This window comes from Haematobia irritans, chromosome 3 (genome assembly GCF_050003625.1).
Source record: "Haematobia irritans isolate KBUSLIRL chromosome 3, ASM5000362v1, whole genome shotgun sequence".
Lineage (NCBI taxonomy): Eukaryota > Metazoa > Arthropoda > Insecta > Diptera > Muscidae > Haematobia > Haematobia irritans.
This window is the reverse complement of record NC_134399.1, coordinates 24,703,790-24,729,388: the sequence shown is the minus strand read 5'-3', so window position 1 is coordinate 24,729,388 and position 25,599 is coordinate 24,703,790. Positions and strand designations below refer to the sequence as shown.

The window sequence follows — 25,599 nt, the reverse complement described above, 5'->3', positions numbered from 1 at the left end:
TTAAGGAAAATTTCTTTAAATCAAAAATGTGTTTCTTTTCTTTAAGGAAAATTAGCCTTAGTTCAATGACATGTGACTTTGACGGAGGGACGCAAATTTACAAAATTTGTGTCCTACATTAAATGAAAAACAAGTATATACGGCCGTAAGTTCGGCCAGACCGAAGCTTACGTACCCTCCACCATGGATTGCGTAGAAACTTCTACTGAAGACACAATCCACAATCGAATTACTTGGGTTGCGGTAACACTTGCCGATGGCAAGGTATCAAAAACTTCCTAACACAGTCTTCTGAATTGCAAGGTAGCCCATACGTGGTATATATTAAAATAAAAAAGGCCGATTAAATACGTATATAATTAAGTTTGGCAAAAATATTCTATAGAAATAAAATTTTGACAACATTTTCTATAGAAATAACATTTTGACAAAATTTTCTATAGAAATAAAATTTTGACAAAACTTTCTATAGAAATAAAATATTGGTAGTTTATTTTTGGCTCGAGTGGCAACCATGATTATGAACCGATATGGACCAATTTTTGTGTGATTGAGGATCGACTATATATACACGCAGAGAAGGAATATGATCACCTCAAACATGTTTTAAGAGCAAAATGTTATTTTTGTATGGTGACCATGTAACATGTTTGTCACTAAAATGTTATTTTCTCGTCAAATATAACCTGCTTGCCGAAATCAGATACATGATTTCCGATAAAATAACATGGTTGCGAAAACCATGTTACATGGTCACCACCCAAAACTAACATTTTGCTCTTAAAACATGTTTGAGGTGATCATATTCCTTCTCTGGGTGTAACTATAGACCGATATGGACCGATTTTGGCATGGTTATTAGCGGCCTTATACTAACACCACGTTGCAAATTTCAACCGGATCGGATGAATTTTGCTCCTCCAAGAGGTTCCGGAGGTAAACATTTGGGATCGATTTATATGGGGGCTATATATAATTATGAACCGATATGGACCAATTCTTGCGTGTTTGTTAGAGACCACATAACAGGTTGGCTGATAAGTCCCCGGTCTGACACATAGATGGTGTCGCTAGTATTAAATGCATATTAGTTTTATATAGTACCAACCTTCAAATGATTCCTGCCAAAATTTGACGTCTGTAAGTCAATTAGTTTGTGAGATAGAGCGTCTTTTGTGAAGCAACTTTTGTTATTGTGAAAAAATGAAAAAAAAGGAATTTCGTGTTTTGATAAAATACTGTTTTCTGAAGGGAAAAAATACGGTGAAAGCAAAAACTTGGCTTGATAATGTGTTTCCGGACTCTGTCCCAGGGAAATCAACAATAATTGATTGGTATGCAAAATTCAAGCTAGGTGAAATTAGCACGGAGGACGGTGAACGCAGTGGACGCCCGAAAGAGGTGGTTACCGACGAAAACATCAACAAAATCCTCAAAATGATTTTGAATGACCGTAAAATGAAGTTGATCGAGATAGCAGAGACCTTAAAGATATCAAAGCAACGTGTTGGTCATATCATTCATCAATATTTGGATATGCGGAAGCTCTGTGCAAAATGGGTGCCGCGCGAGCTCACATTTGACCAAAAACTACAACGTGTTGATGATTCTGAGCGGTGTTTGCAGCTGTTAACTCGTAATACACCCGAGTTTTTCCATCGATATGTGACAATGGATGAAACGTGGCTCCATCACTACACTCCTGAGTCCAATCGACAGTCGGCTGAGTGGACAGCGACCGGTGAACCGTCTCCGAAGCGTGGAAAGACTCAAAAGTCCACTGGCAAAGTAATGGCCTCTGTTTTTTGGGATGCGCATGGAATAATTTTTATCAATTATCTTGAGAAGGGAAAAACCATCAACAGTGATTATTATATGGCGTTATTGGAGCGTTTGAAGGTCGAAATCGCGGCAACACGGCCCCATATGAAGAAGAAAAAAGTGTTGTTCCACCAAGACCACGCACCGTGCCACAAGTCATTGGCAACGATGGCAAAAATTCATGAATTGGGCTTCGAATTGCTTCCCCACTCACCGTATTCTCCAGATCTGACCCCCCAGCGACTTTTTCTTGTTCGCAGACCTCAAAAGGATGCTCGCAGTGAAAAAATTTGGCTGCAATGAAGAGGTGATCGCCGAAACTGAGGCCTATTTTGAGGCAAAACCGAAGGAGTACTACCAAAATGGTATCAAAAAATTGGAAGGTGGATATAATCGTTGTATCGCTCTTGAAGGGAACTATGTTGAATAATAAAAACGAATTTTGACAAAAAAATGTGTTTTTCTTTGTTAGACCGGGGACTTATCAGCCAACCTGTTATATATATTTTTAAGGCACCAATTGTAGCATACTCTACATTATTTTACTTGTAGCATACTCTGTAGGTCTCTCTTTCTAAAACTTAATATATGTTTGCATCCAAGCATTTTATATTTACAAGCATTTTATGTCCCAAACATAATATGTTGTAACATATTAACATAAATGTCCCAAACATGTTTTGCTAGTTTATGAAGATTATATGCTTGCACTCAAAAATATTGTGTTTAAAAATTTGTGTTCCAAACATATAATGTTTATAGCCAAACATATGAAAAACAGTCTTTTTCATCCGTGTAAAGGGTGATACGGTCAAAATTTGGTCAATATAAACTTGACGTATTTCTTTCAATTTTGCATTTAAAAAACCTGAACACCCCTCATTTTGAAGGTGTGTGTGTGTAGAATGTTGCTCCTATTTTGATTTTGGAATTCACTCTTCAGTTGTCAAAATGCCGTCCAAGCAAGAAGAGCAGCGTATCAAAATATTGCTCGCGCATCGCGAAAATCCGAGCTACTCGCACGCAAAGCTGGCAAAATCGCTAAAAGTTGCCAAATCAACCGTTACAAATGTAATTAAAGTGTTTGGGGAACGTTTGTCGACAGCCAGGAAGTCTGGGTCGGGGGGAAATCGAAAACCGGAAGCCGCTGAGACGACAAAGAGAGTTGCCGGTAGTTTCAAGCGAAACCCTAACCTCTCTCTCTGAGATGCCGCAAATAAGCTTGGTGTATCGTCTACAACCGTGCATCGATCCAAAAAACGACCCACACTATCGGCTTACAAGAAGGTAGTGGCTCCAAATCGCGATGATAAACAAAATACGACGGCCAAAGCGCGATCCCGGAGGCTGTACACGACGATGCTGACGAAGTTTGACTGCGTGGTAATGGACGACGAAACCTACGTCAAAGCCGACTACAAGCAGCTTCCGGGGCAAGAGTTTTATACGGCAAATGGAAGGGGAAAGGTAGCAGATATTTTCAAGCACATAAAACTGTCAAAGTTCGCAAAGAAATATCTGGTTTGGCAAGCCAACTGTACCTGTGGCTTGAAAAGCACCATTTTCATAGCTTCCGGGACTGTCAACCAAGAAATTTACGTGGAAGAGTGTTTGAATAAACGTCTGCTGCCTTTCCTGAAGAAACACGGTTGTTCCGTACTGTTTTGGCCGGATTTGGCATCTTGCCATTACGGTAAAAAGGCCATGGAGTAGTACGCCGCCAACAACGTGCAGGTGGTTCCCAAGGACAAGAACCCTTCCAACACGCCAGAGCTCCGCCCAATTGAGAAATACTGGGCTATTGTCAAGCGGAACCTGAAGAAGACCAAAAAAACTGCTAAGGACGAGCAGTAGTTCAAGGCAAACTGGCTTTCTGCGGCGAAGAAGGTGGACAAGGTGGCTGTACAAAATCTGATGGCAGGTGTCAAGCGTGAGGCCCGGCAATTCGGATTTGGAAAAGCGAAGGCCTAACTGAATATTTTTCCTGAATTTTATACTACTTGAACTTGAAGAAGAAATTTAATTTGATTTTTTAAATAAACGATTTCACCGATTTACACGCGTTATCCCTTGACCAAATTTTGACCGTATCACCCTTTAGTTAAAACAAAAAACATCTTTGGAATTGTTTTTAAAGTTGTGCCTTTAGAACAACTTCCAAATTTTTTTGCTGGGTAGTGTTTTAAGTTATAATCGTAGTAGCATATCTTGAATAGAAATACTCATGGAAACCTAGTCGATAGTAATTGATATTCATTGTTATTGGTAAGTCATTATTTCCTAACATATTCGAATGGTGCGGGTATTCGAAAAGTTATTACCGGTAACAAGTTATTGGCGTGTTGTTTGTAATATGCCTTCCGACAGATTTCTGTAATTATTTTTGTGGGTTTTGAACTGAAAAAAATATTGTCGTGACGCCAAAGATTTCATGTCCTTAAAATACGAATGCAAATTTAGCTTAGCGTAGAAGACGCATTTCTCTAATATTATGTTTTTTTCCTTGTTCAAAAGTCGATAAACTTTGCAATGAAGTCGTGTTGTCCTTATAATTAAGTGATTGGACTTAAAAATGTGCATCATAACATGAAAGAATTTTTTTTGGGCTAAGGTCAACTTGACTTTAATAATTCAGAAAAATTCTTTAAAGTTAATGAAATTATCTTTAAATTTGTTGTCTTTTTGCATCTTGACTACAAAGCAAAAAATCGTTCAAAAATAGGACATCCCAGCAAAAACTAGGTAACCACATCTCATTACAATTGACATTACCAGGAGTAAAGCTGTCATTACACGTTGCATTACATTGCGGCGAGTTATAATGACTAACTTGTAATGACAAAAATATATACTTCTCGGTAATTTTCGAATTGCTATTCTCAAATTTTTAGGCAGTTGTAGTTAATATAAGTATTCACATAATCGAGCACTTACATAAAAAATCAAAAAGAATATGTAATGTAACGGTAATTCTGAAGATTTTTCCGTTAAGAATTTTTTATCACAAATATTTCATAATAATTGTGTTTAATGACATTATCATATTATGTTTTAAATAAACATAATATGATAATAATCCAAAATGCGCTTAAACGCCGTTTTTTACCTTTTTAAGCCGCTAACATCCAAACTACTTAACCGATTTGAAAATTTTCTGAGAATGAGTTGTAGACGGCTCAATTTTCTTTAATTTGAGTAGTATTAGGATCAAAAAGGTCAAAGAAAACGAAAGATATGCTCAAAATTGTAGGTGTACCTCCAAAAATTAAAAAAAAAAAAATTAAAAAAATTATATCTCGAAAACCAATCGACAGAAAATTTTTTAAAAATCATTTTCGTGTTCAGTAGGTCATAATCAATAAGAAAAAATATGCTAGAAACAATTCACAAAATGGTTGTTGGCTAGTGTTATTTAAAATCTTAAAATTATATTAAAATTTATATTAATACTAAGTATAATTCTAATAATAATTTCAAATCATTTGTATTGCCAAATACCAGCTAGTACTGTAATTTATAAGATATCAAATCTTGTTGTACTAGTTTTACAATAATAAATAAATAAATAAATCAAATGTCATTTGCCTTATAAAAAAGAGACTTAAAATCCACTTTTAGTAGATTTCGAACCTTATGTGAATTGGCTATTGGATATATTATAACGTAATTCACGAATCCAACTCCCTTAAACAACCTACATTTATTTCTATTTTAAGTGTGACATTAATTTGAGTGTAATCGTATTTAGATTATTTATTAGATTTTTTGTTTATTTATACAATATTCTATTTCTATTCAGTAGTTCTCCTATTACAGCACCACTCGCCATATTTTGATCTATTGTAATCGGCGATAGAAATCAATATTTTCGAGATTTGGTTGCCTGAGACTATAAGTGGCTATTTTGCAAGCTTTGGTGTATCTACGAATAAGTCATTACATATTAGGTGATTATATGCTTTAAATGCACTACTTATTTTATGGCCGAAAGTATGCCTGGGGAGAAGTACTTTCCTCCTAGGACATGAGTATGTAAATGTAATCCGAAACGATGCCAATTAATAAGTGGTTATTAATTTTTAAATATGCTTACCTACAAGATTACCGGGTAATGAGAGTTTTTGCTGGGATGTTTTGCAACACTTTATTTTAAAGACGTTTTTTACTTGAAACATAGCATAATTTCTACTGGAAGTCATGTCTGAATTTGGAAAATAAAGTTGTCGTTAACATGTTTTTAAAGGACTTTGATAGAATATGAAGAAAAAAAGCTGAAAAACCGAAAATTTAAAATTTGCTTCCTAGAGTCAAGTACAAAAATCCAAAATTTAAAAGAGAATTGTGTCTTAAAAGTATCCTTACTTGAATTCTCCGCTTCTTTGGCTCGGAATCAATACCGAAATTGTTACAGTAAAGACAAAATCTTTGGAACCGGACATACGTTTTATTTTCAGTGTGCCTTATATTTCCCACGATATATACCGACATAATCCAAGCTGGACTTTTTCACCCTCATTGAATGCACATTATTTTAAGTTCTAGATATTTTAGTAAAATCATTTCAAATTTAATTTACCTTTGGTTCTCCTTCCAGGAAATTGTTGTAGCGATCCAAATTGTTGTGCTCCTATAACGCAAGCCAATAAAAAGAATCAAACGAAACCAGAAAAACAAGATATAGGTGTTTAAATATGGAATGTATGAAATTTTTTATTAAAAAAAAAAACAAAATTAAAAAAGATTTACAACAAAAAGCTTTTGGTTGAGAAATTAACAATAAAAAACAATAAGTAAAGAAATTTTGTAATAAAATAGTTTGTTAATGAGATAAAATAAACACAAACAAATTAAGAAATAATTTGGTCAAGAAATTTAAAAATACGAAGCTTTAATAAAAAAACAAATAAATTTGGGAAATTCAAAAAATTGAAAAATAAAATAACAAAATAGACAAAAACCTAACATGTTAAGACGATATAAAAAATTAAAAAATTTATGCCCTGTTTCTTTATGTCGAACGAAAACCCAGACGACTGAAAAGCAGTCACTCGAATTCGAATCAATTTGGGTTTCTGTATTTTTTATACCCTGCTTCTGTATGTCGATCGAAAACCCAGTCGACTGAAAAGCATTCACTCGAATTCGAATCAATTTGGGTTTCTCTATTTTTGAAAGTTCATATCGTTTGTATGAGAGTACATTGATTATCAAAAATGAGTATTTTCAAATTATTGGCCTGAGAATTGATTCAAATTCCAAAACTGTTTTTACTTTTTTCTTGACACTTATTGTATATATTCCTTTGCTATGAAGTGACTTGCCTGTCGAGTCGACAGTGTCGACATAGAGAAACCCAAATATTTTTTTTTTCATTTGAACTACTCTCGTTCGACATACAGAAACAGGGTATTAGTTTATAAACTTAACAATAAAATAAAAAAAAAAAACTTGAAATAAAATTATTATAAACTGAACAATGAAATAAAAAATTGAAATAACATTAAAAAGAAAATTGCCAAAAATAGACAAAAACATAACAATTTAAGACGATATAAAAAAATTCAAAATTTAGTTTATAAACTTAACAATAAAATAAAAAAACTTGAAATAAAATTATTACAATCGTAACAATAAAATAAAAAATAATTGGAATAAAATTTTTAGGAAAATTGCCAATTTGAAAAACAAAATCAAAAATTTTATATTATAACAATAAAAAAATTAGATAAAAACAAACAATTTAAGAAAACATAGAGATTCAATTTTTTTGTGTATAAACTTAACAATTGAATAAATTCAGGAAAATATTATGATAAATTTCAATACCACGCAAATAAACATCAGCTTTCAAGAACTCATTGTGGTCATGCAATAAAACGGGTGTATTATTCATAGGTGAAAAACCAATCGATGGTATACCAACGGTACGTAAAAAGTGACTATCAGTGCCACCGGCAAAAACATGAGTGTCCAAATGGAGATTCCTAGAAAAAGTGGATCAAAGTGGATCAATTAATAATGAAAATATAGTATAAAGGGTGATACGGTCAAAATTTGGTCAATATAAACTTGACGTATTTCTTTCAATTTTGCATTTAAAAAACCTGAACACCCCTCATTTTGAAGGTGTGTGTGTGTAGAATGTTGCTCCTATTTTGATTTTGGAATTCACTCTTCAGTTGTCAAAATGCCGTCCAAGCAAGAAGAGCAGCGTATCAAAATTTTGCTCGCGCATCGCGAAAATCCGAGCTACTCGCACGCAAAGCTGGCAAAATCGCTAAAAGTTGCCAAGTCAACCGTTACAAATGTAATTAAAGTGTTTGGGGAACGTTTGTCGACAGCCAGGAAGTCTGGATCGGGGGGAAATCGAAAACCGGAAGCCGTGGAGACGACAAAGAGAGTTGCCGGTAGTTTCAAGCGAAACCCTAACCTCTCTCTCCGAGATGCCGCAAATAAGCTGGGTGTATCGTCTACAACCGTGCATCGAGCCAAAAAACGAGCCGGACTATCGACTTACAAGAAGGTAGTGACTCCAAATCGCGATGATAAACAAAATACGACGGCCAAAGCGCGATCCCGGAGGCTGTACACGACGATGCTGACGAAGTTTGACTGCGTGGTAATGGACGACGAATAGCTTGCGGGACTGTCAACCAAGAAATTTACGTGAAAGAGTGTTTGAATAAACGTCTGCTGCCTTCCTGAAGAACCCACCTAATTTGGAATATACCCCTAATAACATACCCTTTTCATATAAATATGTCAAAATATTGAAATAGTTTTTATAAAAAAACAAGTATATACGGCCGTAAGTTCGGCCAGACCGAATCTTATGTACCCTCCACCATGGATTGCATAGAAACTTGTACTAAAGACTGTCATCCACAATCGAATTACTTGGGTTGTCGTATCTTAAAACTTCTTAAGATCGTTTTCTAAATTGTGAGTTAGTCCATACGTAGTAGAGAGCCAGAATTGAAATATGGGGGTCGCTTATATGGGGGCTATATAGAATTATAAACTTGATATGGACCAATTTTTGTGTGATTGGGGATCGATTTATCTGGTGGCTATATATAACTATAGACCGATATGGACCTAGTTAGGCATGGTTGTTAACGGCCACATACTAGCACAATGTACCAAATTTCAACTGACTCGGATGAAATTTGCTCCTCCAAGAGGCTCCAAAACCAAATCTCGGGATCGGTTTATATTGGGGCTATATATGATTATGGACTGATATGGACCACTTTTGGTATGGTTGTTAAATATCGTATACTACAACCACGTACCAAATTTCAACCAGATCGGATGAATTTTGCTTCTCCAAAAGACACCGGAGGTCAAATCTGGGGATCGGTTTATATGGGGGTTATATATAATTATGAACTGATATGAACCAATTAATGCATGGTTGTTGGATACCATATACTAACATCACGTACCCTAGTTCAACCGAATCGGATGAATTTTGCTCATCCAAGGGCCTCCGGAAGTCAAATCTGGGGATCGGTTCATATGGGGGCTATATATCATTGTTGACCGATTTTGACCAATTTTTGCATGTGTGTTTGATGCCATATATTAACACCACGTACCAAATTTCAACTGAATCAGATGAATTTTGGTCTTCCAAGAGGCCCCGGAGGTCAAATCTGGTGATCGGTTTATATGGGGCTATATATAATTATGGACCGATGTGGACCAATTTTTGCATGGTCATGAGAGACCATATACTAACACCATGTACCAAATTCAAGCCGGATCGGATGAAATTTGCCTCTCTTAGAGGCTCCGCAAGCCAAATCGGGGGATCGGTTTATATGGGGCTATATATAATTATGAACCGATGTGGACCAATTTTTGCATGTTTGTTAGATACCATATACTAACACCATGTACCAAATTTCAGCCGGATCGGATGAAATTTGCTTCTATTAGAGGCTCCGCAAGCCAAATCGGGGGTTCGGTTTATATGGGGGCTATATATAATTATGGACCGATGTGGACCAATTTTTGCATGGTTGTTAGAGACCATATACTAACACCATGTACCAAATTTCAGCCGGATCGGATGAATTTTGCTTCTCTTAGAGCAATCGCAAGCCAAATTTGGGGGTCCGTTTATATGGCGGCTATACGTAAAGATGGACCCATTTGCAATACCTTCCAATAACAACTACTTGTGCCAAGTTTCAAGTCGATAGCTTGTTTCGTTCGGAAGTTAGCGTGATTTCAACAGACGGACATACTCAGATCGACTCAGAATTTCACCACGACCCAGAATATATACACTTTATGGGGTCTTAGAGCAATATTTCGATGTGTTACAAACGGAATCACAAAGTTAAAATACCATACCATAAAATACAAAGTTAAATCCTATGGTAGAGGGTATAAAAAGGAATAAAAAAAGGCTTTGAAGAACATGGGCATGTGAAAATAATTTGAACATTTTTTCCCTTTGCGCTCGCGGTAAGTATTTGAAGATACATTGCATATATGTGAATTTCTAGTAAATGTGAATTTCTAGTTTCCATGGTAACTGTCAATCTAAAACATCTCAAGTCTGTGTGAACGGTGAAATGTTTTGGATACACGAATGAGGAAAACGAGTCAGTGGGAACATAGCATAAATGTCAAACAGACGATTTCAAGTATAGTGTGAACGTGCTATTAAACTACGTTTACACTATGTCCGAAATCTCCTTACACTATGTCGAAATCTCCTCAATTTTCTCTTGAAATCTCGATTGGTTTCTGTACATTTGCAATGGGGGAAGTGTCAGCTATCTCAAAGAGGATTTGGACAAAATATCTTTAAAAATGGCCTAATGTTTACATTTTAAGCTTGTAAATAAAAATCAGCTGTTAAATCCGCAAATAAACTAAATCTAAATTTTTTGCTAATTGAAAATAAAGATTTCGTGCCTAGTTTGAACGCAGATTAAATAAAAAACCGTTTCGTTCGTTGGTGTTATAAAACCATTACTTTGTCATACCTCTTACATTACTATAGGTACTTACATATCTTTAAATGCCTTTTCAAATGCCACCCAATAGGGATTGCTATTATCGACCTTTGTTGCTGGGGCAGTATCAGTTTTATAAATCCATTCCCATTCTATATCACCTCCAGCTTCGGCACACCAACGCTTAAGGGTTTCATCAAATTCCTTTAAATCGACATCGATGGCCAGACGCATATCAAAACAAGCCTCAAATTGTGGTGGAACCACATTCGATTGAACTCCACCTCTTAGTTGGGTTAAATTAATAGTGGTTACATCACCAATGTGTAAATTGGGATCTTTATCCATGCGCTCTTGTTGAGTAGCACGAAGAGACATTAATTTATCCACTAGGTAGGCCAATTTTTGCCCTGCTGTATTGGGCAAAAGTAGAGAACCATGACCAGCAGTTCCATTAAATTTGAAGTTGATTTCTGCAAGGAAATTCAATTAATTTCTAATTTGTCTCTAAACTATATAAGTATATACTGAACATACCCCAACAACTTCTCTCAGCATAGAATGCCACAAATTTCTCATCCACAGTTGCCATTCCCTCATCCAAAGAAAATCCTATGTTTAGCTTACGAAATTCTTCAGTTTTAATAAATGCCTTTAGATTTGTATCCCCACCATCTTCTTCATCGGGAACGAATGCTATATGGACCGTCCGGCGCATTTGTTTATGGGTTTTTCGTAGTTGCCTTAAAGCTGCCAAATATTGTGCGCCTACCGACTTCATATCTTGAGAACCACGAGCAAAAATTCTCCCTTCTTCGTCCATGTGTGCATCAAAAGGAGGATATGTCCATTTCTCTTTAAAAACGGGAACTACATCCATGTGCGAGTTAAGCCATATGGCAGGTAATTCTGGATTCGTACCAATCCATGTTCCTATAAGAATAGGTTTTGATTGGGTAGCACCTTTGATGTAATGGACCTTGTATGGAATCTCTTATGCTTCCAATTGTTGCGATAGAAATTTTATGCAGGGTTCTAAAGAAGTAGGAGGGAAGATATAACAAAATGTCTTATAAATAAGAGTAAATATTATAAATGTGAAATTTGTTGAGAGAATTGTGAATTAATTTCGATATGCATATGTATTTGTTCTGCTTCTTCAGGAAATGTTGTAATTTAATGCTTTTTGATTGTTTTAGTTGTTTTTATTTATTTGATGTAGTGTAATCAGCTGAGTACAGCTGATTGCTGATAATGCACCCAAAATGTCAACATGTAATGGTATACAAACGGCAGATTTAAATGTTGTTCTTATGTATGTTATCCCTGTCAATAGTACTCTGAAAGTACGGCAAAAAATAAAGGGATTTATGGATTTAGGTTGAATTACACACCATGCGTCAATCCGTGCGTTGATGGAAGGGTTGATTTTTTCTGTTTGCGGCAGACTATTCGAGCTTTTGATTTCAAAGAGAAATTTCAACTCTTCAATCAACGGACGCATTGTACGCATTCAACACATGGTATGTAATTCTACCTTTTGTTTTATAGCCTGTTTTTGTATGTCGCACGAGCTCTATCGATCGACTGAAAAGCATAGAAACTGCTGATTTTTGGTTATAACATAGACCAATTAATTTATAAAGACATCTCAATTGACTTTGCAGCGCTGTAGTTTGTCTGCACACCGTAGATGGCTCTTTTTCGTCTGCAATTGAGTGATTTTTTAATTTGGCTTTAATTTTTTTTCTTTCCTTTGTTCTCTCGTTGAAACACCAAATATTGTGAAAGTTTATAAAATAGTATTCATCCACACCTTTTTTGTAATGCAAATTGACTAATTTATACGGTTATTCTCGTTTTCCAAAAAGAAATTGAGTCACTTGACTGCGCAATTGAGTGGAATGACTGCGCACTGCAAATAAACAAAACCATGGTGAATTATCAAGGTATGTCTCTATATTTTCTTGGTCTATGGTTATAAAATCAGCTGTTTGTTTCTATTTCCATAGACCAAGGAAGGTATAGAAAACGAAAGTGAATTCACAGCGCTGTAGTTTGTCTGCACACCGTAGATGGCTCTTTTTCGTCTGCAGTTGAGTGATTTTTAAATTTGGCTTTAATTTGTTTTCTTTCCTTTGTTCTTTTGATGAAACACCAAATATTGGAAAAACATGTAAAATTCTATACATCCACATCTTTTTTGTAATGCAAATTGACTGATTTGTACGGTAATTCTCGTTTTCCAAAAAGAAATTGAGTCACTTGACTGCGCAATTGAGTGGAATGACTGCGCACTGCAAATAAAAAACACCATGGTGAATTATCAAGGTATGTCTCTATTTTAATTGGTCTATGCTATTTCAGTCGAAATGGATCTTCTTATAATGTAGCATGATTTCATGGTACAAATATTAGAGGTACTGGCATGATACAAATCAGTGTTGCCAGGTTAGGGGTTTTCCCCCCAAATTTAGGGGGTTTTTTCACGTTTAGGGGATTTTTAGGGGTAAAATTTATTTGGAGGGATTTTTGGGGGTAAAAAATTATTTCAGACATTATAAAGTGGAGCAATTCTCAAACAAATTCGGAACAATTCTAGCATGAGTTATGAGAAAAAAGATGCGGAAAGTCAACAAAAAGATCCTAAATACAAACAAGTATCCAAAAGCATTATTTTCGTTATCTTTTTTAAACTCTTCTGTTGAATGGGCATTTTTAATATTTGATAAAATTAAAAACAATCGTGTTTTAACCTAGCAGCTGAAAGCTTTTTAAGAGTAAGCCCGCTTTTTAAATTGATATACATATTGTATTATTACATCCATAGAAAAAATAATTTCCTCAGGGATGACATTTTAAACAAACGAAAATATCAAGGTACACTTAAAAGGTAGAATCAGAAAAACAAAAAAAAAATTCTCTTGTTAGTATGTGTGATTGGCCGTAATCCTTCTGTCAAATTCCGTTGCTCTTATTGTTTGGTTTACTTTTGTGTGTGTGATAAAATAAAGAAAAATAATTAGTTGGCTTATGCCGTATAAGTGTACATTGCTACTAGAGGTACTGTCACTTTTACCAAAACAATATCCAGTTAATCGAGCTGTCAGATACATTTGGAGTAGTGTTGCCCGACAAAAACAAAAAAGTAGATTTTAATTGCTTGATTTACAAGAAATATTTAAGTCGTGGGCAACAATTTTATTGTGTATTTGACATCTGGGTGTACACCAGCTGGAAGCACCTCTATGTGATGTATCACCTGTAATAGATTCATAAGGGGTACTGGTACTATTACAAAAACAACATCGAAATACAATGAACTGCCAAACATATTTCGATTAGATTTGACCCGTAAAGGCAAAAAGAAGAAATTGCTAAAATAGGGTAACCCTTTTATTGTGTATTTGACATGTATATCAGCTATGAACAACTGTTTTTGTCACACTATTTATTGCATGCAAAACAAGTAAGGAAAGTCTAAAGTCGGGAGGGGCCGACTATATTATACCCTGCACCACTTTGTAGATCTAAATTTTCGATACCATATCACATCCGTCAAATGTATTGGGGGCTATATATAAAGGTTTGTCCCAAGTACATATATTTAAATATCACTCGATCTGGACAGAATTTGATAGACTTCTACAAAATCTATAGACTCAAAATTTAAGTCGGATAATGCACTAGGGTGGAACACAATGTTAGTAAAATAATATGGGAAAATATTTAAATCTGAAGCAATTTTAAGGAAACTTCGCAAAAGTTTATTTATGATTTATCACTCGATATATATGTATTAGAAGCTTATGGAAATTAGAGTCAGTTTTACAACTTTTCGACTAAGCAGTGGCGATTTTACAAGGAAAATGTTGGTTTTCTGACCATTTTTGTCGAAATCAGAAAAACATATATATGGGAGCTATATCTACATCTGAACCGATTTCAACCAAATTTGGCACGCATAGTTTCAATGCTAATTCTACTCCCTGTGCAAAATTTCAACTAAATCGGAGTTAAAAATTGGCCTCTGTGGTCATATGAGTGTAAATCGGGCGAAAGCTATATATGGGAGCTATATATAAATCTGAACCGATTTCAACCAAATTTGGCACGCATAGCAACAATGCTAAATCTACTCCGTGTGCAAAATTTCAACCAAATTGGGCCAAAACTCTGGCTATTAGAACCATATTAGTCCATATCGGGCGAAAAATATATATGGAAGCTATATCTAAATCTGAACCGATTTCAATCAAATTTTGCACACTTAACTGCACTACTAATTTTACTCCTAGTGCAAAATTTCAAACAAATTGGGCCAAAACTCTGGCTTCTAGGACCATATTAGTCCATATCGGGCGAAAGATATATATGGGAGCTATATCTAGATCTGAATCGATTTCAACCAAATTTGGCACGCATAGCTATAATGCTGAATCTACTCCCTGTGAAAAATTTCAACCAAATTGGGCCAAAAATCTGGCTTCTGGGGCCATATAAGTCCATATCGGGCGAAAGATATATATGGGAGCTATATCTAAATCTGAACCGATTTCAATCAAATTTTGCATACTTGACTATACGACTAAGTGTTATGTTTGTACAAAATTTCAAGCAAATCGGTATAAAACTCTGGCTGCTGGGTCCATATTAGTGGATATCGGGCGAAAGATATATATGGGAGCTATATCTAAATCTGAACCGATTTCTTCAAAATCAATAGGGTTCTATTCTGACCCAAATTAGGAACATGTGCCAAATTTGAAGGCGATTGGACTTAAATTGCGACTTAGACTTTGATCACAAAAATGTGTTCACAGACAGACGGACGGACGAACAGACGGACATGGTTATATCGACTCAGGGAGCCACCCTGAGCATTATTGCCAAACACACCACGTGTCTATCTCGTCTCCTTCTGGGTGTTACAAACATATACACTAACTTATAATACGCTGTTCCACAGTGTGGCGCAGGGTATAAAAAATCACCATGTCTGATTTCAATCACGCATAATAGCGATGATAAACTTCTTCTTCCAATGGTAGGTCAACTCTAACCGACAAATATTTGAAATAGCAAAAACGCTTTCTTCTCTATTGAAAATGGAAAGTAGACTTATGGCAAAAGTGAATGTCGTTTGCTTATTATTTTAGCATTGAAATTATTGCTGATTCTTTTATTGATTCAACGCTACAATGATCAGGTATTTATTGCACTAGTTTTCTTACAGGAGTCTGTGTAAGACATGGTTGACTAATAATAAATTGCTTGTCGAGGAGTTTTATTGGAATTGGCAATTTTCACATTTTTATTTTAAAGTATCACACTGTTCCGATGCTGTTTTTTCCAACCAATACATCTAAAGGCAGCAACTGCAACATGGCATTAAGAGTATCTGCATATGTTTTGTTCGATATTTCATTCGGAGATTATTCCCTTTGGTCAGCACCAACAATTTCTTGGGCACATATTGGCAAATTGTTCTATACCCAAAAAATTTATTACTTTTCTTGGAAACGAAATTTTAGTGGAACAAAATGTTCTTCTTTTTTGGTAAATATGGTGTTTGGGATAAACTAACTTCGTTCATGATAAACTAGGCAACAGGTACCACATACCAGATTTATTTATCTTTTAAGAGACAACTTTACCAATAAAAGAATAATTCGTTGGTCTAAATATCGTTTCGAAGAAAACAATTATTTTCGTGAGCCAGGAACGTGCTTTGTCCATTGAGCCTAAGTTTTTGACCATTAACTCAGTTTGGTGTCTCTGCATTAGGAATAAAGAAAAACCAGTCTACAGATTTATGATCTTTGCTCAGTGGAAACGCGTCCAATGGTCATGAAGTTAGCAATCAAGATACGACAGGTTATGATATGTTGTTTGGCTGTTTCTGGAATTGAACCCATCACTCTCGGACTTTTTAAATTTTAATAAACAAGCAAATACCATCAGGGTTGTATTTTCTCTGTATTGTATATGCATATGTATTTAATTCCTCATATCCGAAACGAACACTTTTTTCGACTGAAACTCCAAAAACAGCTGATTTTTATACCCTTCACCACTACTGTGGTACAGGGTATAATAAGTTTGTGCATTTGTATGTAACGCCAAGAAGGAGTAATCATAGACCAACCTTTTAGTATACGGATCGGCTTAGAATTAAATTCTGAGTCGATTTAGCGATGTCCGTCTGTCTGTCCGTCTGTCTGTCTGTCTGTTGATGTATTTTTGTGTGCAAAGTACCGCTCGCAGTTTTAGTCCGATTGTCCTAAAATTTGGTATAGGGTCCTGTTTCGGCTCAAAGACGATCCCTATTGATTTTGGAAAAAATCGGTTCAGATTTAGATATAGCTGCCATATATATTTTTCGCCGATCTGGTCATAATTGGCGTGTATATCAACCGATCTTCCTCAAATTCCGTACATCCGAATATTTTATGGGTCTCGAAAAACTTGCAAAATACCAGCCAAATCGGTTCAGATTTAGATATAGCTCTCATATATAGCTTTCGCCCGATTTACACTCATTTGCCCAAAGAGGCCAATTTTTAACTCCGATTTAGTTGAAATTTTGCACAGGGAGTAGAATTAGCATTGTAACTATGCGTGCCAAATTTGGTTGAAATCGGTTCAGATTTGGATATATCTCCCATATATAGCTTTCGCCCGAATTACACTCATATGACCACAGAGGCCAATTTTTAACTCCGATTTAGTTGAAATTTTGCACAGGGAGTAGAATTAGCTTTGAAACTATGCGTGCCAAATTTGGTTGAAATCGGTTCAGATTTGGATATATCTCCCATATATAGCTTTCGCCCGATTTACACTCATATGACCACAGAGGCCAATTTTTTGCTCCGATTTAGTTGAAATTTTGCACAGGGAGTAGAATTAGCATTGTAGCTATGCGTGCCAAATTTGGTTGAAATCGGTTCAGATTTAGATATAGCTCTCATATATAGCTTTCACCCGATTTACACTCATTTGCCCAAAGAGGCCAATTTTTAACTCCGATTTAGTTGAAATTTTGCACAGGGAGTAGAATTAGCATTGTAGCTATGCGTGCCAAATTTGGTTGAAATCGGTTCAGATTTAGATATATCTCCTATATATAGCTTTCGCCCGATTTACACTCATATGACCACAGAGGCCAATTTTTAACTCCGATTTAGTTGAAATTTTGCACAGAGAGTAGAATTAGCATTGTTGCTATGCGTGCCAAATTTGGTTGAAATCGGTCCAGATTTAGATATAGCTCCCATATATATGTTTTTCTGATTTCGACAAAAATGGTAAAAAAACCAACAATTTCCTTGTAAAATCGCCACTGCTTAGTGGCAAAGTTGTAAAAATGACTCTAATTTTCCTAAACTTCTAATACATATATATCGAGCGATAAATCATAAATAAACTTTTGCAAAGTTTCCTTAAAAATGCTTCAGATTTAAATGTTTCCCATATTTATTTTTTACTAACATTGTGTTCCACCCTAGTGCATTAGCCGACTTAAATTTTGAGTCTATAGATTTTGTAGAAGTCTATCAAATTCTTCCAGGTCGAGTGATATTTAAATGTATGTATTTGGGACAAACCTTTATATATAGCCCCAAACATATTTGACGGATGTGATATATCGAAAATTTAGATCTACAAAGTGGTGCAGGGTATAAAATAGTCGGCCCCGCCCGACTTTAGACTTTCCTTACTGGTTCTTTATAAATTCAGCTGTTTTCGCCATCATAGCCGGATGCAGCGTTCTTTACAGATATGAGAAATTGGCTGTAAATCTGCTAATTTCGATTATTAATATTAATAATTAAAAGTAATTTATTATAAATTATTTAAAAAATATTTGAAAATTATTAATTAGAAATCATTTGCGAATTTATAGAAAAACATTACAAATTCGATTGCTTACTGTGAAACAGCTGTTATTATGGTTGTATTTTGCTGAAACAGCTGTTATTAGGGTTGTATTTTCTCCGTATATAAGTTGGTGTGGACAAGATGTAAAATATATAATTTAGAGATCTGCAAACCATGAACTAGCACTAGAAAAAAAATTTTAAAACATGATCCACCACCTAGTTTATTTATGAAAATTTTCAAAAATTAAAAAAAAAATTGTTTATAAGCATTTTTGCCAACATACACATATGATGAAAATAAAAATAATATAAACAAACACAAACAGGTGACAAACTAAATGCTGCAGATATGAAAAAATATCAGCTGATTGCTAATCTTATTGTACTTTATAAAAACTACTTAAAAATAATTAAAAAAAAAAATAAAAGTCAACGTTGTGTTTTGTTTAATGCTTAAGCTTTTATTTAATGTTTTCATATTAACTTTAACAATACTCCCGCATCTAGGTTAGGTTAGGTTAATACTCCCGCATCTAATCCCTTATTGATATCTTCTTTTTTTAATTTTGTTTCTCCCTCGGGAGTTCATTAATTCTCAGGCATTCGCAACGGCTGGTATCAGTTTTTCATAAATCTCAATGCCTTGCAAATAGGTATCAGCTTTTAAGAATTCATCATGATCATGTAATAAAACTGGTGTATTAATCATGGGTGAGAAACCAATGGCTGGAATGCCAGCTCTGCGAATATATCGGCTATCTGTAGCCCCAGGGAAGACTTGAGGGGAAATTTTCAAACCTCTGTAAAAAGAAATGATATATATAAAATCAAAATATCAAGATACAATATAACACCATTAGGTGATAAAATTTTCTATAGAATTTAAAGTTTTGAAAAAAATTTTATAGAAATAAAATTTTAACAAAATTTTCTATAGAAATAAAATTTTCACAAAATTATCTATGCAATTAAATATTTCGACGAAATTTTCTATAGAATTTAAAATTTTGACAAAATTAAATTTAAAGAAATAAAAAAATTTTAAGAAATAAAATGTTGACAAAATTTTTTATAGAAAAAAAACTAACAAAATTTTCTATAGAAATAAAATTTTGACAAAATTTTCTATAGAAATAAAATTTTGACAAATTTTTCTATAGAAATAAAATTTTGACAAATTTTTCTATAGAAATAAAATTTTGACAAAATTTTCCATAGAAATAAAATTTTGACACAATTTTCTGCAGAAATAAAATTTTGACAAAATTTTCTATAGAAATAAAATTTTGACAAATTTTTCTATAGAAATAAAATTTTGACAAATTTTTCTATAGACATAAAATTATAACAAAATTTTCCATAGAAATAAAATTTTAACAAAATTTTCGATAGGAATAAAATTTTGACAAAATTTCTATAGAAATAAAATTTTGACAAAATTTTCGATTGAAATACAATTCTGACAAAATTTTCTGCAGAAATAAAATTTTGACAAAACTTTCTATAGAAGTAACATTTTGAAAAAATTTTCGATAGAAATAAAATTTTGACAAAATTTTCTATACAAAAAAAATTTAAAGAAATAAAATTTTGACAAAATTAGAAAAAAAATTGACAGAAATAGAAATAAAATTTTGACAAAATTTTCTATAGAAATAAAATTTTGACACAATTTTCGATAGGAAAAAATTTTTGACAAAATTTCTATAGAAATAAAATTTTGACAAAATTTTCTATTGAAATACAATTGTGACAAAATTTTCTGCAGAAATAAAATTTTGACAAAACTTTCTATAGAAATAACATTTTGAAAAAATTTTCGATAGAAATAAAATTTTGACAAAAATTTTCTATACAAAAAACAATTTAAAGAAATAAAATTTTGACAAAGATTTTTTATAGAAAAAAAATTAACAAAATTTTCTATAAAAATAAAATTTTGACAAATTTTTGTATAGAAATAAAATTTTGACAAATTTTTTTATAGAAATAAAATTTTAACAAAATTTTCCATAGAAATAAAATTTTGACATAATTTTCGATAGGAATAAAATTTTGACAATATTTTCTATAGAAATAAAATTTTGACAAAATTTTCTATAGAAATAAAATTTTAACAAAATTTTCCATAGAAATAAAATTTTGACAACATTTTCTATAGAAATAAAATTTTGACAAATTTCTCTATAGAAATAAAATTTTCTATAAAAATAAAATTTTGACAAATTTTTGTATAGAAATAAAATTTTGACAAATTTTTCTATAGAAATAAAAGTTTGACAAAATTTTCCATAGAATTAAAATTTTGACATAATTTTCGATAGGAATAAAATTTTGACAATATTTTCTATAGAAATAAAATTTTGACAAAATTTTCTATAGAAATAAAATTTTAACAAAATTTTCCATAGAAATAAAATTGTGACAAGATTTACTACAGAAATAAAATTTTGACAATTTTTTTCTGCAAGCAGATGATGCTGATGAGGAATGTCCATTCAACCATCTTGCAGTCTATAGGGCTTTGCCCAAATAAAATTGGCAAATATATTTTTCCACTGTTGGTTAAGCTACTCTTGTAGTTTAGTCAACGCATGGTTTTAAGCTAAAATCGAAACAACACATAAAATTCTCTATAAAAATAAAATTTGTACAAAATTTTCTATAGAAATAAAATTTATACAAAATTTTCTATAGAAATGAAAATTTTGAAAATTAAGAATTTAAAATTTTGACAAAATTTTCTATAGAAATAAAATTTTGATAAAATTTTCTATAGAAATAAAATTTTGATAAACATTTTCGATAGAAATAAAATTTTGACCAAATTTTTTATAGAAATAAAATTTTGACCAAATTTCCCATAGAAATAAAATTTTGACAAAATTTTCACAAAAACAAAAATTTTAAAAATTTTCATAGAAATAAAATTTTAAAAATATTTTCTATAGAAATAAAATTTTGAGAAAATTTTCTATCGAAATAAAATTTTGAGAAAATTTTCTATAGAAATATAATTTTGAGAAAATGTTCTATAAAAATGAAATTTTGAAAAAAATGTTCTATAAAAAAAATTGACAACATTTTCTATAGAAATAAAAATTTTCACAAATTTTTCGCAAAATTTTGTTAGAAATAAAATTTTGACAAAATTTCCCATAGAAATAACATTTTGACAAAATATCTATGAAATAATATGTTGACAAAATTTCCTATAGAAATAAAATTTTTGAAAGAAAAACCTATAGAAATAAAATTTGACAAAATTATCTATACAATTAAAAATGTTGACGAAATTTTCTATAGAATTTAAAATTTTGACAGAATATTCTATAGAAATAAAATTTTGACAAAATTTTCTATAGAAATAAAATTTTGACAAATTTTTGCTGAAGTAGATGATGCTGATGAGGAATGTCCATTCAACCATCTTGCAGTCTATAGGGCTTTGCCCAAATAAAATTGACAAATATATTTTTCCACTGTTGGTTAAGCTACTCTTGTAGTTTAGTCAACGCATGGTTTTAAGCTGAAATCAAAACAACAAATAAAATTCTCTATAACATAAAAAAAATTGGACAAAATTTTCTATAGAAATAAAATTTAGACAAAAATTTCTCTATAAATGAAAATTTTGAAAATATAGAATTTAAAACTTTGGCAAAATTTTCTATAGAAATAAAATTTTGACAAAATTATCTATAGAAATAAAATTTTGTAAATTTTGACAAAATTTTCTATAGAAATAAAATTAAAAAAAAAGTATTCTATAGAATAAAATGTTGACAAATTTTTCGCAAAATTTTGTATAGAAATAAAATTTTGACAATATTTTGTTTGTATAGAAATAAAATTTTGACAAAATTTTCATAGAAATAAAATTTTAAAAAATTTTCTATAGAAATAAAATTTTGACAAAATTTTCTATAGAAATAAAATTTTGAGAAAATTTTCTATAGAAATACAATTTTTAGAAAATTTTCTATAAAATAAAATTTGGACAAAATTTTCTATAAAATTAAAAATTTGCCAAATGTTCTATAGAAATAAAATTTTGACAAATTTTTCTAAAGAAATAAAATGTTGACAAATTTTTCCATAGAAATAAAATTTTGACAAAATTTTCTATAAAATTAAAATTTTGCCAAATGTCCTATAGAAATAAAATTTTGACAAATTTTCTATAGAAATAAAATTTTTACAAAATTTTCTATAGAAATAAAATTTTTACAAAATTTTCAATAGAAATAAAACACTGCTTATAGCAACATTCCAAAGTACAGATAGATTAGAATTTCACCATGGCTAGACATACGAATTTCTCAAATCGAACTTACAAATCCTTAACTAAACAATTTTCAAAAGCTTTCCAGAAGATGTTAGAATCATCCATTTTAGTTGCAGCTACCTTAGGTTCCTTTTGCTCAAAATGCAATTCAATATCACCGCCAGCTTCAATACACCATTGACGAACCTATTGATAAGAATATGCCTTAATTCGTTTGGGGCGAAAATTGAACAAAATAATTTCACAAATTTTTACCTGTTTCTCGAAAGCTTCAAAATCTACAGTAATAGATAAACGTACATCAAAGCAAGCATCCATAAATGGTGGTATGACATTACTTTGAATTCCACCATTAATTGTGGTTAAATTGATTGTGGTAACATCTCCAATATTTAAAGCTGAATCGTTTTCCAAACGTTTACATTCATTAGCTCTAAATGCCATCATTTTGTTAAGAATATAATGGAATTTTTCTCCGACGGTATTTTTAAGTAGCAAAGAACCATGACCAGCATTGCCAGATATTTGGAAATGGATTTCTGAAAAAAATCGGAAATAAAAATAAATAAAAAATAAAAACACAATTGGATCAATCACCATGTTTAATCAGCTTTAAATAACTTACGCCATATAGATCTTTCAGCATAGTATACCAAATAGGTATCATTTGTAGATGCAACACCTTCGTCCAAAGAGAAACCCACATTTAACTTTTTGAAATCATCAGTTTTTACAAAGACCTCCATACCCAAATGGCCACCGATTTCTTCATCTAAAAAATGGGAAAAAATAGAAATTCAATATCTTGTTATAAATAAATTATAAATTCATATGGCGTAATATATAATTTATTCAACCCTTAAGATGGTACATAGACTGGATGCTGGATTGCATATAACGTTTATGCACACCATTTGCCTTATTTGTCATTTTTTTTATCAAATTATAAAGTCTGGAAATTTAAAACCTTTTTAAAGATATATGATTAACATAATTGGTGGCTTGTGACAACAATTACTATACAAAGCGTGGATGAAAAATTATCAAGGCATAATTCCAAATATAGCCATTCTTGAGGAATCCAATCGATTGGTGTAAGGATGGTCTTCCCAGAAAACCTCCACCATTGTGAATTTATATGAGCTAATGCAGTTTTATTGGAGCAAGGAGGAATAGGAAAAAGGTTACTTTATCATTAGGGTAAAGAAATTTTAAGGTGAAAATTTGGTCGGAAAATTCTAGTTTTCGAGATATCGAAGTATGAAATTTTAATCCGATCTTGTTGATAGTATATGTCCTCTATCAACCATGAAATAGCCCCCATATAAACCGATTCCCAGTTTCGACTTCCGGAGCTCCTTGGAGAAGCAAATTTCCTCTGTGATGTTATCATATGCCTTCTAACAATCATGCATAAATTGGTTCTTATAGGTCGATAATTATACATAAACCTATCCACAGATTTAACTACCGCAGCCTCTCGTAGGAGTTAATTTCATCCAAACCGGTTGAAATTTGGCACGTGATCTTAGTATATGTCCACTAAAAACCATGCAAAACTTGGTCCATAATTATATATAGCCCCGATTTAAATAGATCTTCAGATTTGACTTTTGAATTTTACCAAACAAAAAATCTAATTTCACAAAATTCTATTTCTATTGAAATATTTTGTTAATATTTTAATTCTATAGAAAACTTTGTCAAAATTTTATTTCTATAGAAAATTTTGTTTCAATAGAAAATTTTGTTACAATAGAAAATTTTGTCAAAATTTTATTTCTATAGTAAATTTTGTCAAAATTTTATTTCTATGGAAAATTTTGTTTCAATAGAAAATTTTGTCAAAATTTTGTTTCTATAGAAAATTTTGTCAAAATTTTATTTCTATAGAAAATTTTGCCAAAATTATTTTGACAAAATTTTGTAAATAAAATTTTGTTAAAATTTTATTTCTATAGAAAATTTTAGTTCTATAGAAAATTTTGTCAAAATTTTAGTTCTGTAGAAAATTTTGTTTCAATAGAAAATTTTGTCAAAATTTTATTTCTATAGAAAATTTTATCAAAATATTATTTCTGTAGAAAGTTTTGTCAAAATTTTATTTCTATAGAAAATTTTGTCAAAATTATTAAAAAAAAAAATTTGCCAAAATTTTATTTCTATAAAAAATTTTATTTCTATAGAAAATTTTGTCAAAATTATTTTGACAAAATTTTGTAAATAATATTTTGTCAAAAATTTTATTTCTATAGATAATTTTGTAAAAATTTTATTTCTATAGAAAAATTAGTCAAAATTTTATTTCTATAGAAAATTTTGTCAAAATTTTATTTCAATAGAAAATTTTGTCAAAATTATTTTTATAAAAAATGTTGTCAAAATTTTATTTCTATAGATAATTTTGTCAAAATTTTATTTCTATAGAAAATTTTGTCACAATTTAATTTCTATAGAAAGTTTTGTCAAAATTTTATTTCTTTAGAAAATTTTGTCAAAATTATTTTTATAAAAAATGTAAAAATTTTATTTCTATAGAAAATTTTGTCAAAATTTTATTTCTATAGAAAATTTTGTCAAAATGTTCTTTAGAATTTTTTTTCAATTTTTTTTCTATCGAAAATTTTGT

At 31.7% G+C, this 25,599-nt stretch overlaps 1 protein-coding gene across 1 annotated transcript in view; it reads right to left on the bottom strand.

Moving 5' to 3' along the window:
• Positions 1–25,599, bottom strand: part of LOC142230798 (N-fatty-acyl-amino acid synthase/hydrolase PM20D1.2-like) — a 65,356-nt gene that overhangs the window by 15,598 nt on the left and 24,159 nt on the right. The window contains 8 exon segments of the mRNA XM_075301425.1: positions 6,398–6,448; positions 7,648–7,805; positions 10,852–11,269; positions 11,334–11,865; positions 19,284–19,482; positions 23,020–23,156; positions 23,226–23,509; positions 23,596–23,742. Of these exon segments, the coding sequence (XP_075157540.1) occupies positions 6,398–6,448; positions 7,648–7,805; positions 10,852–11,269; positions 11,334–11,865; positions 19,284–19,482; positions 23,020–23,156; positions 23,226–23,509; positions 23,596–23,742 (1,926 nt within the window).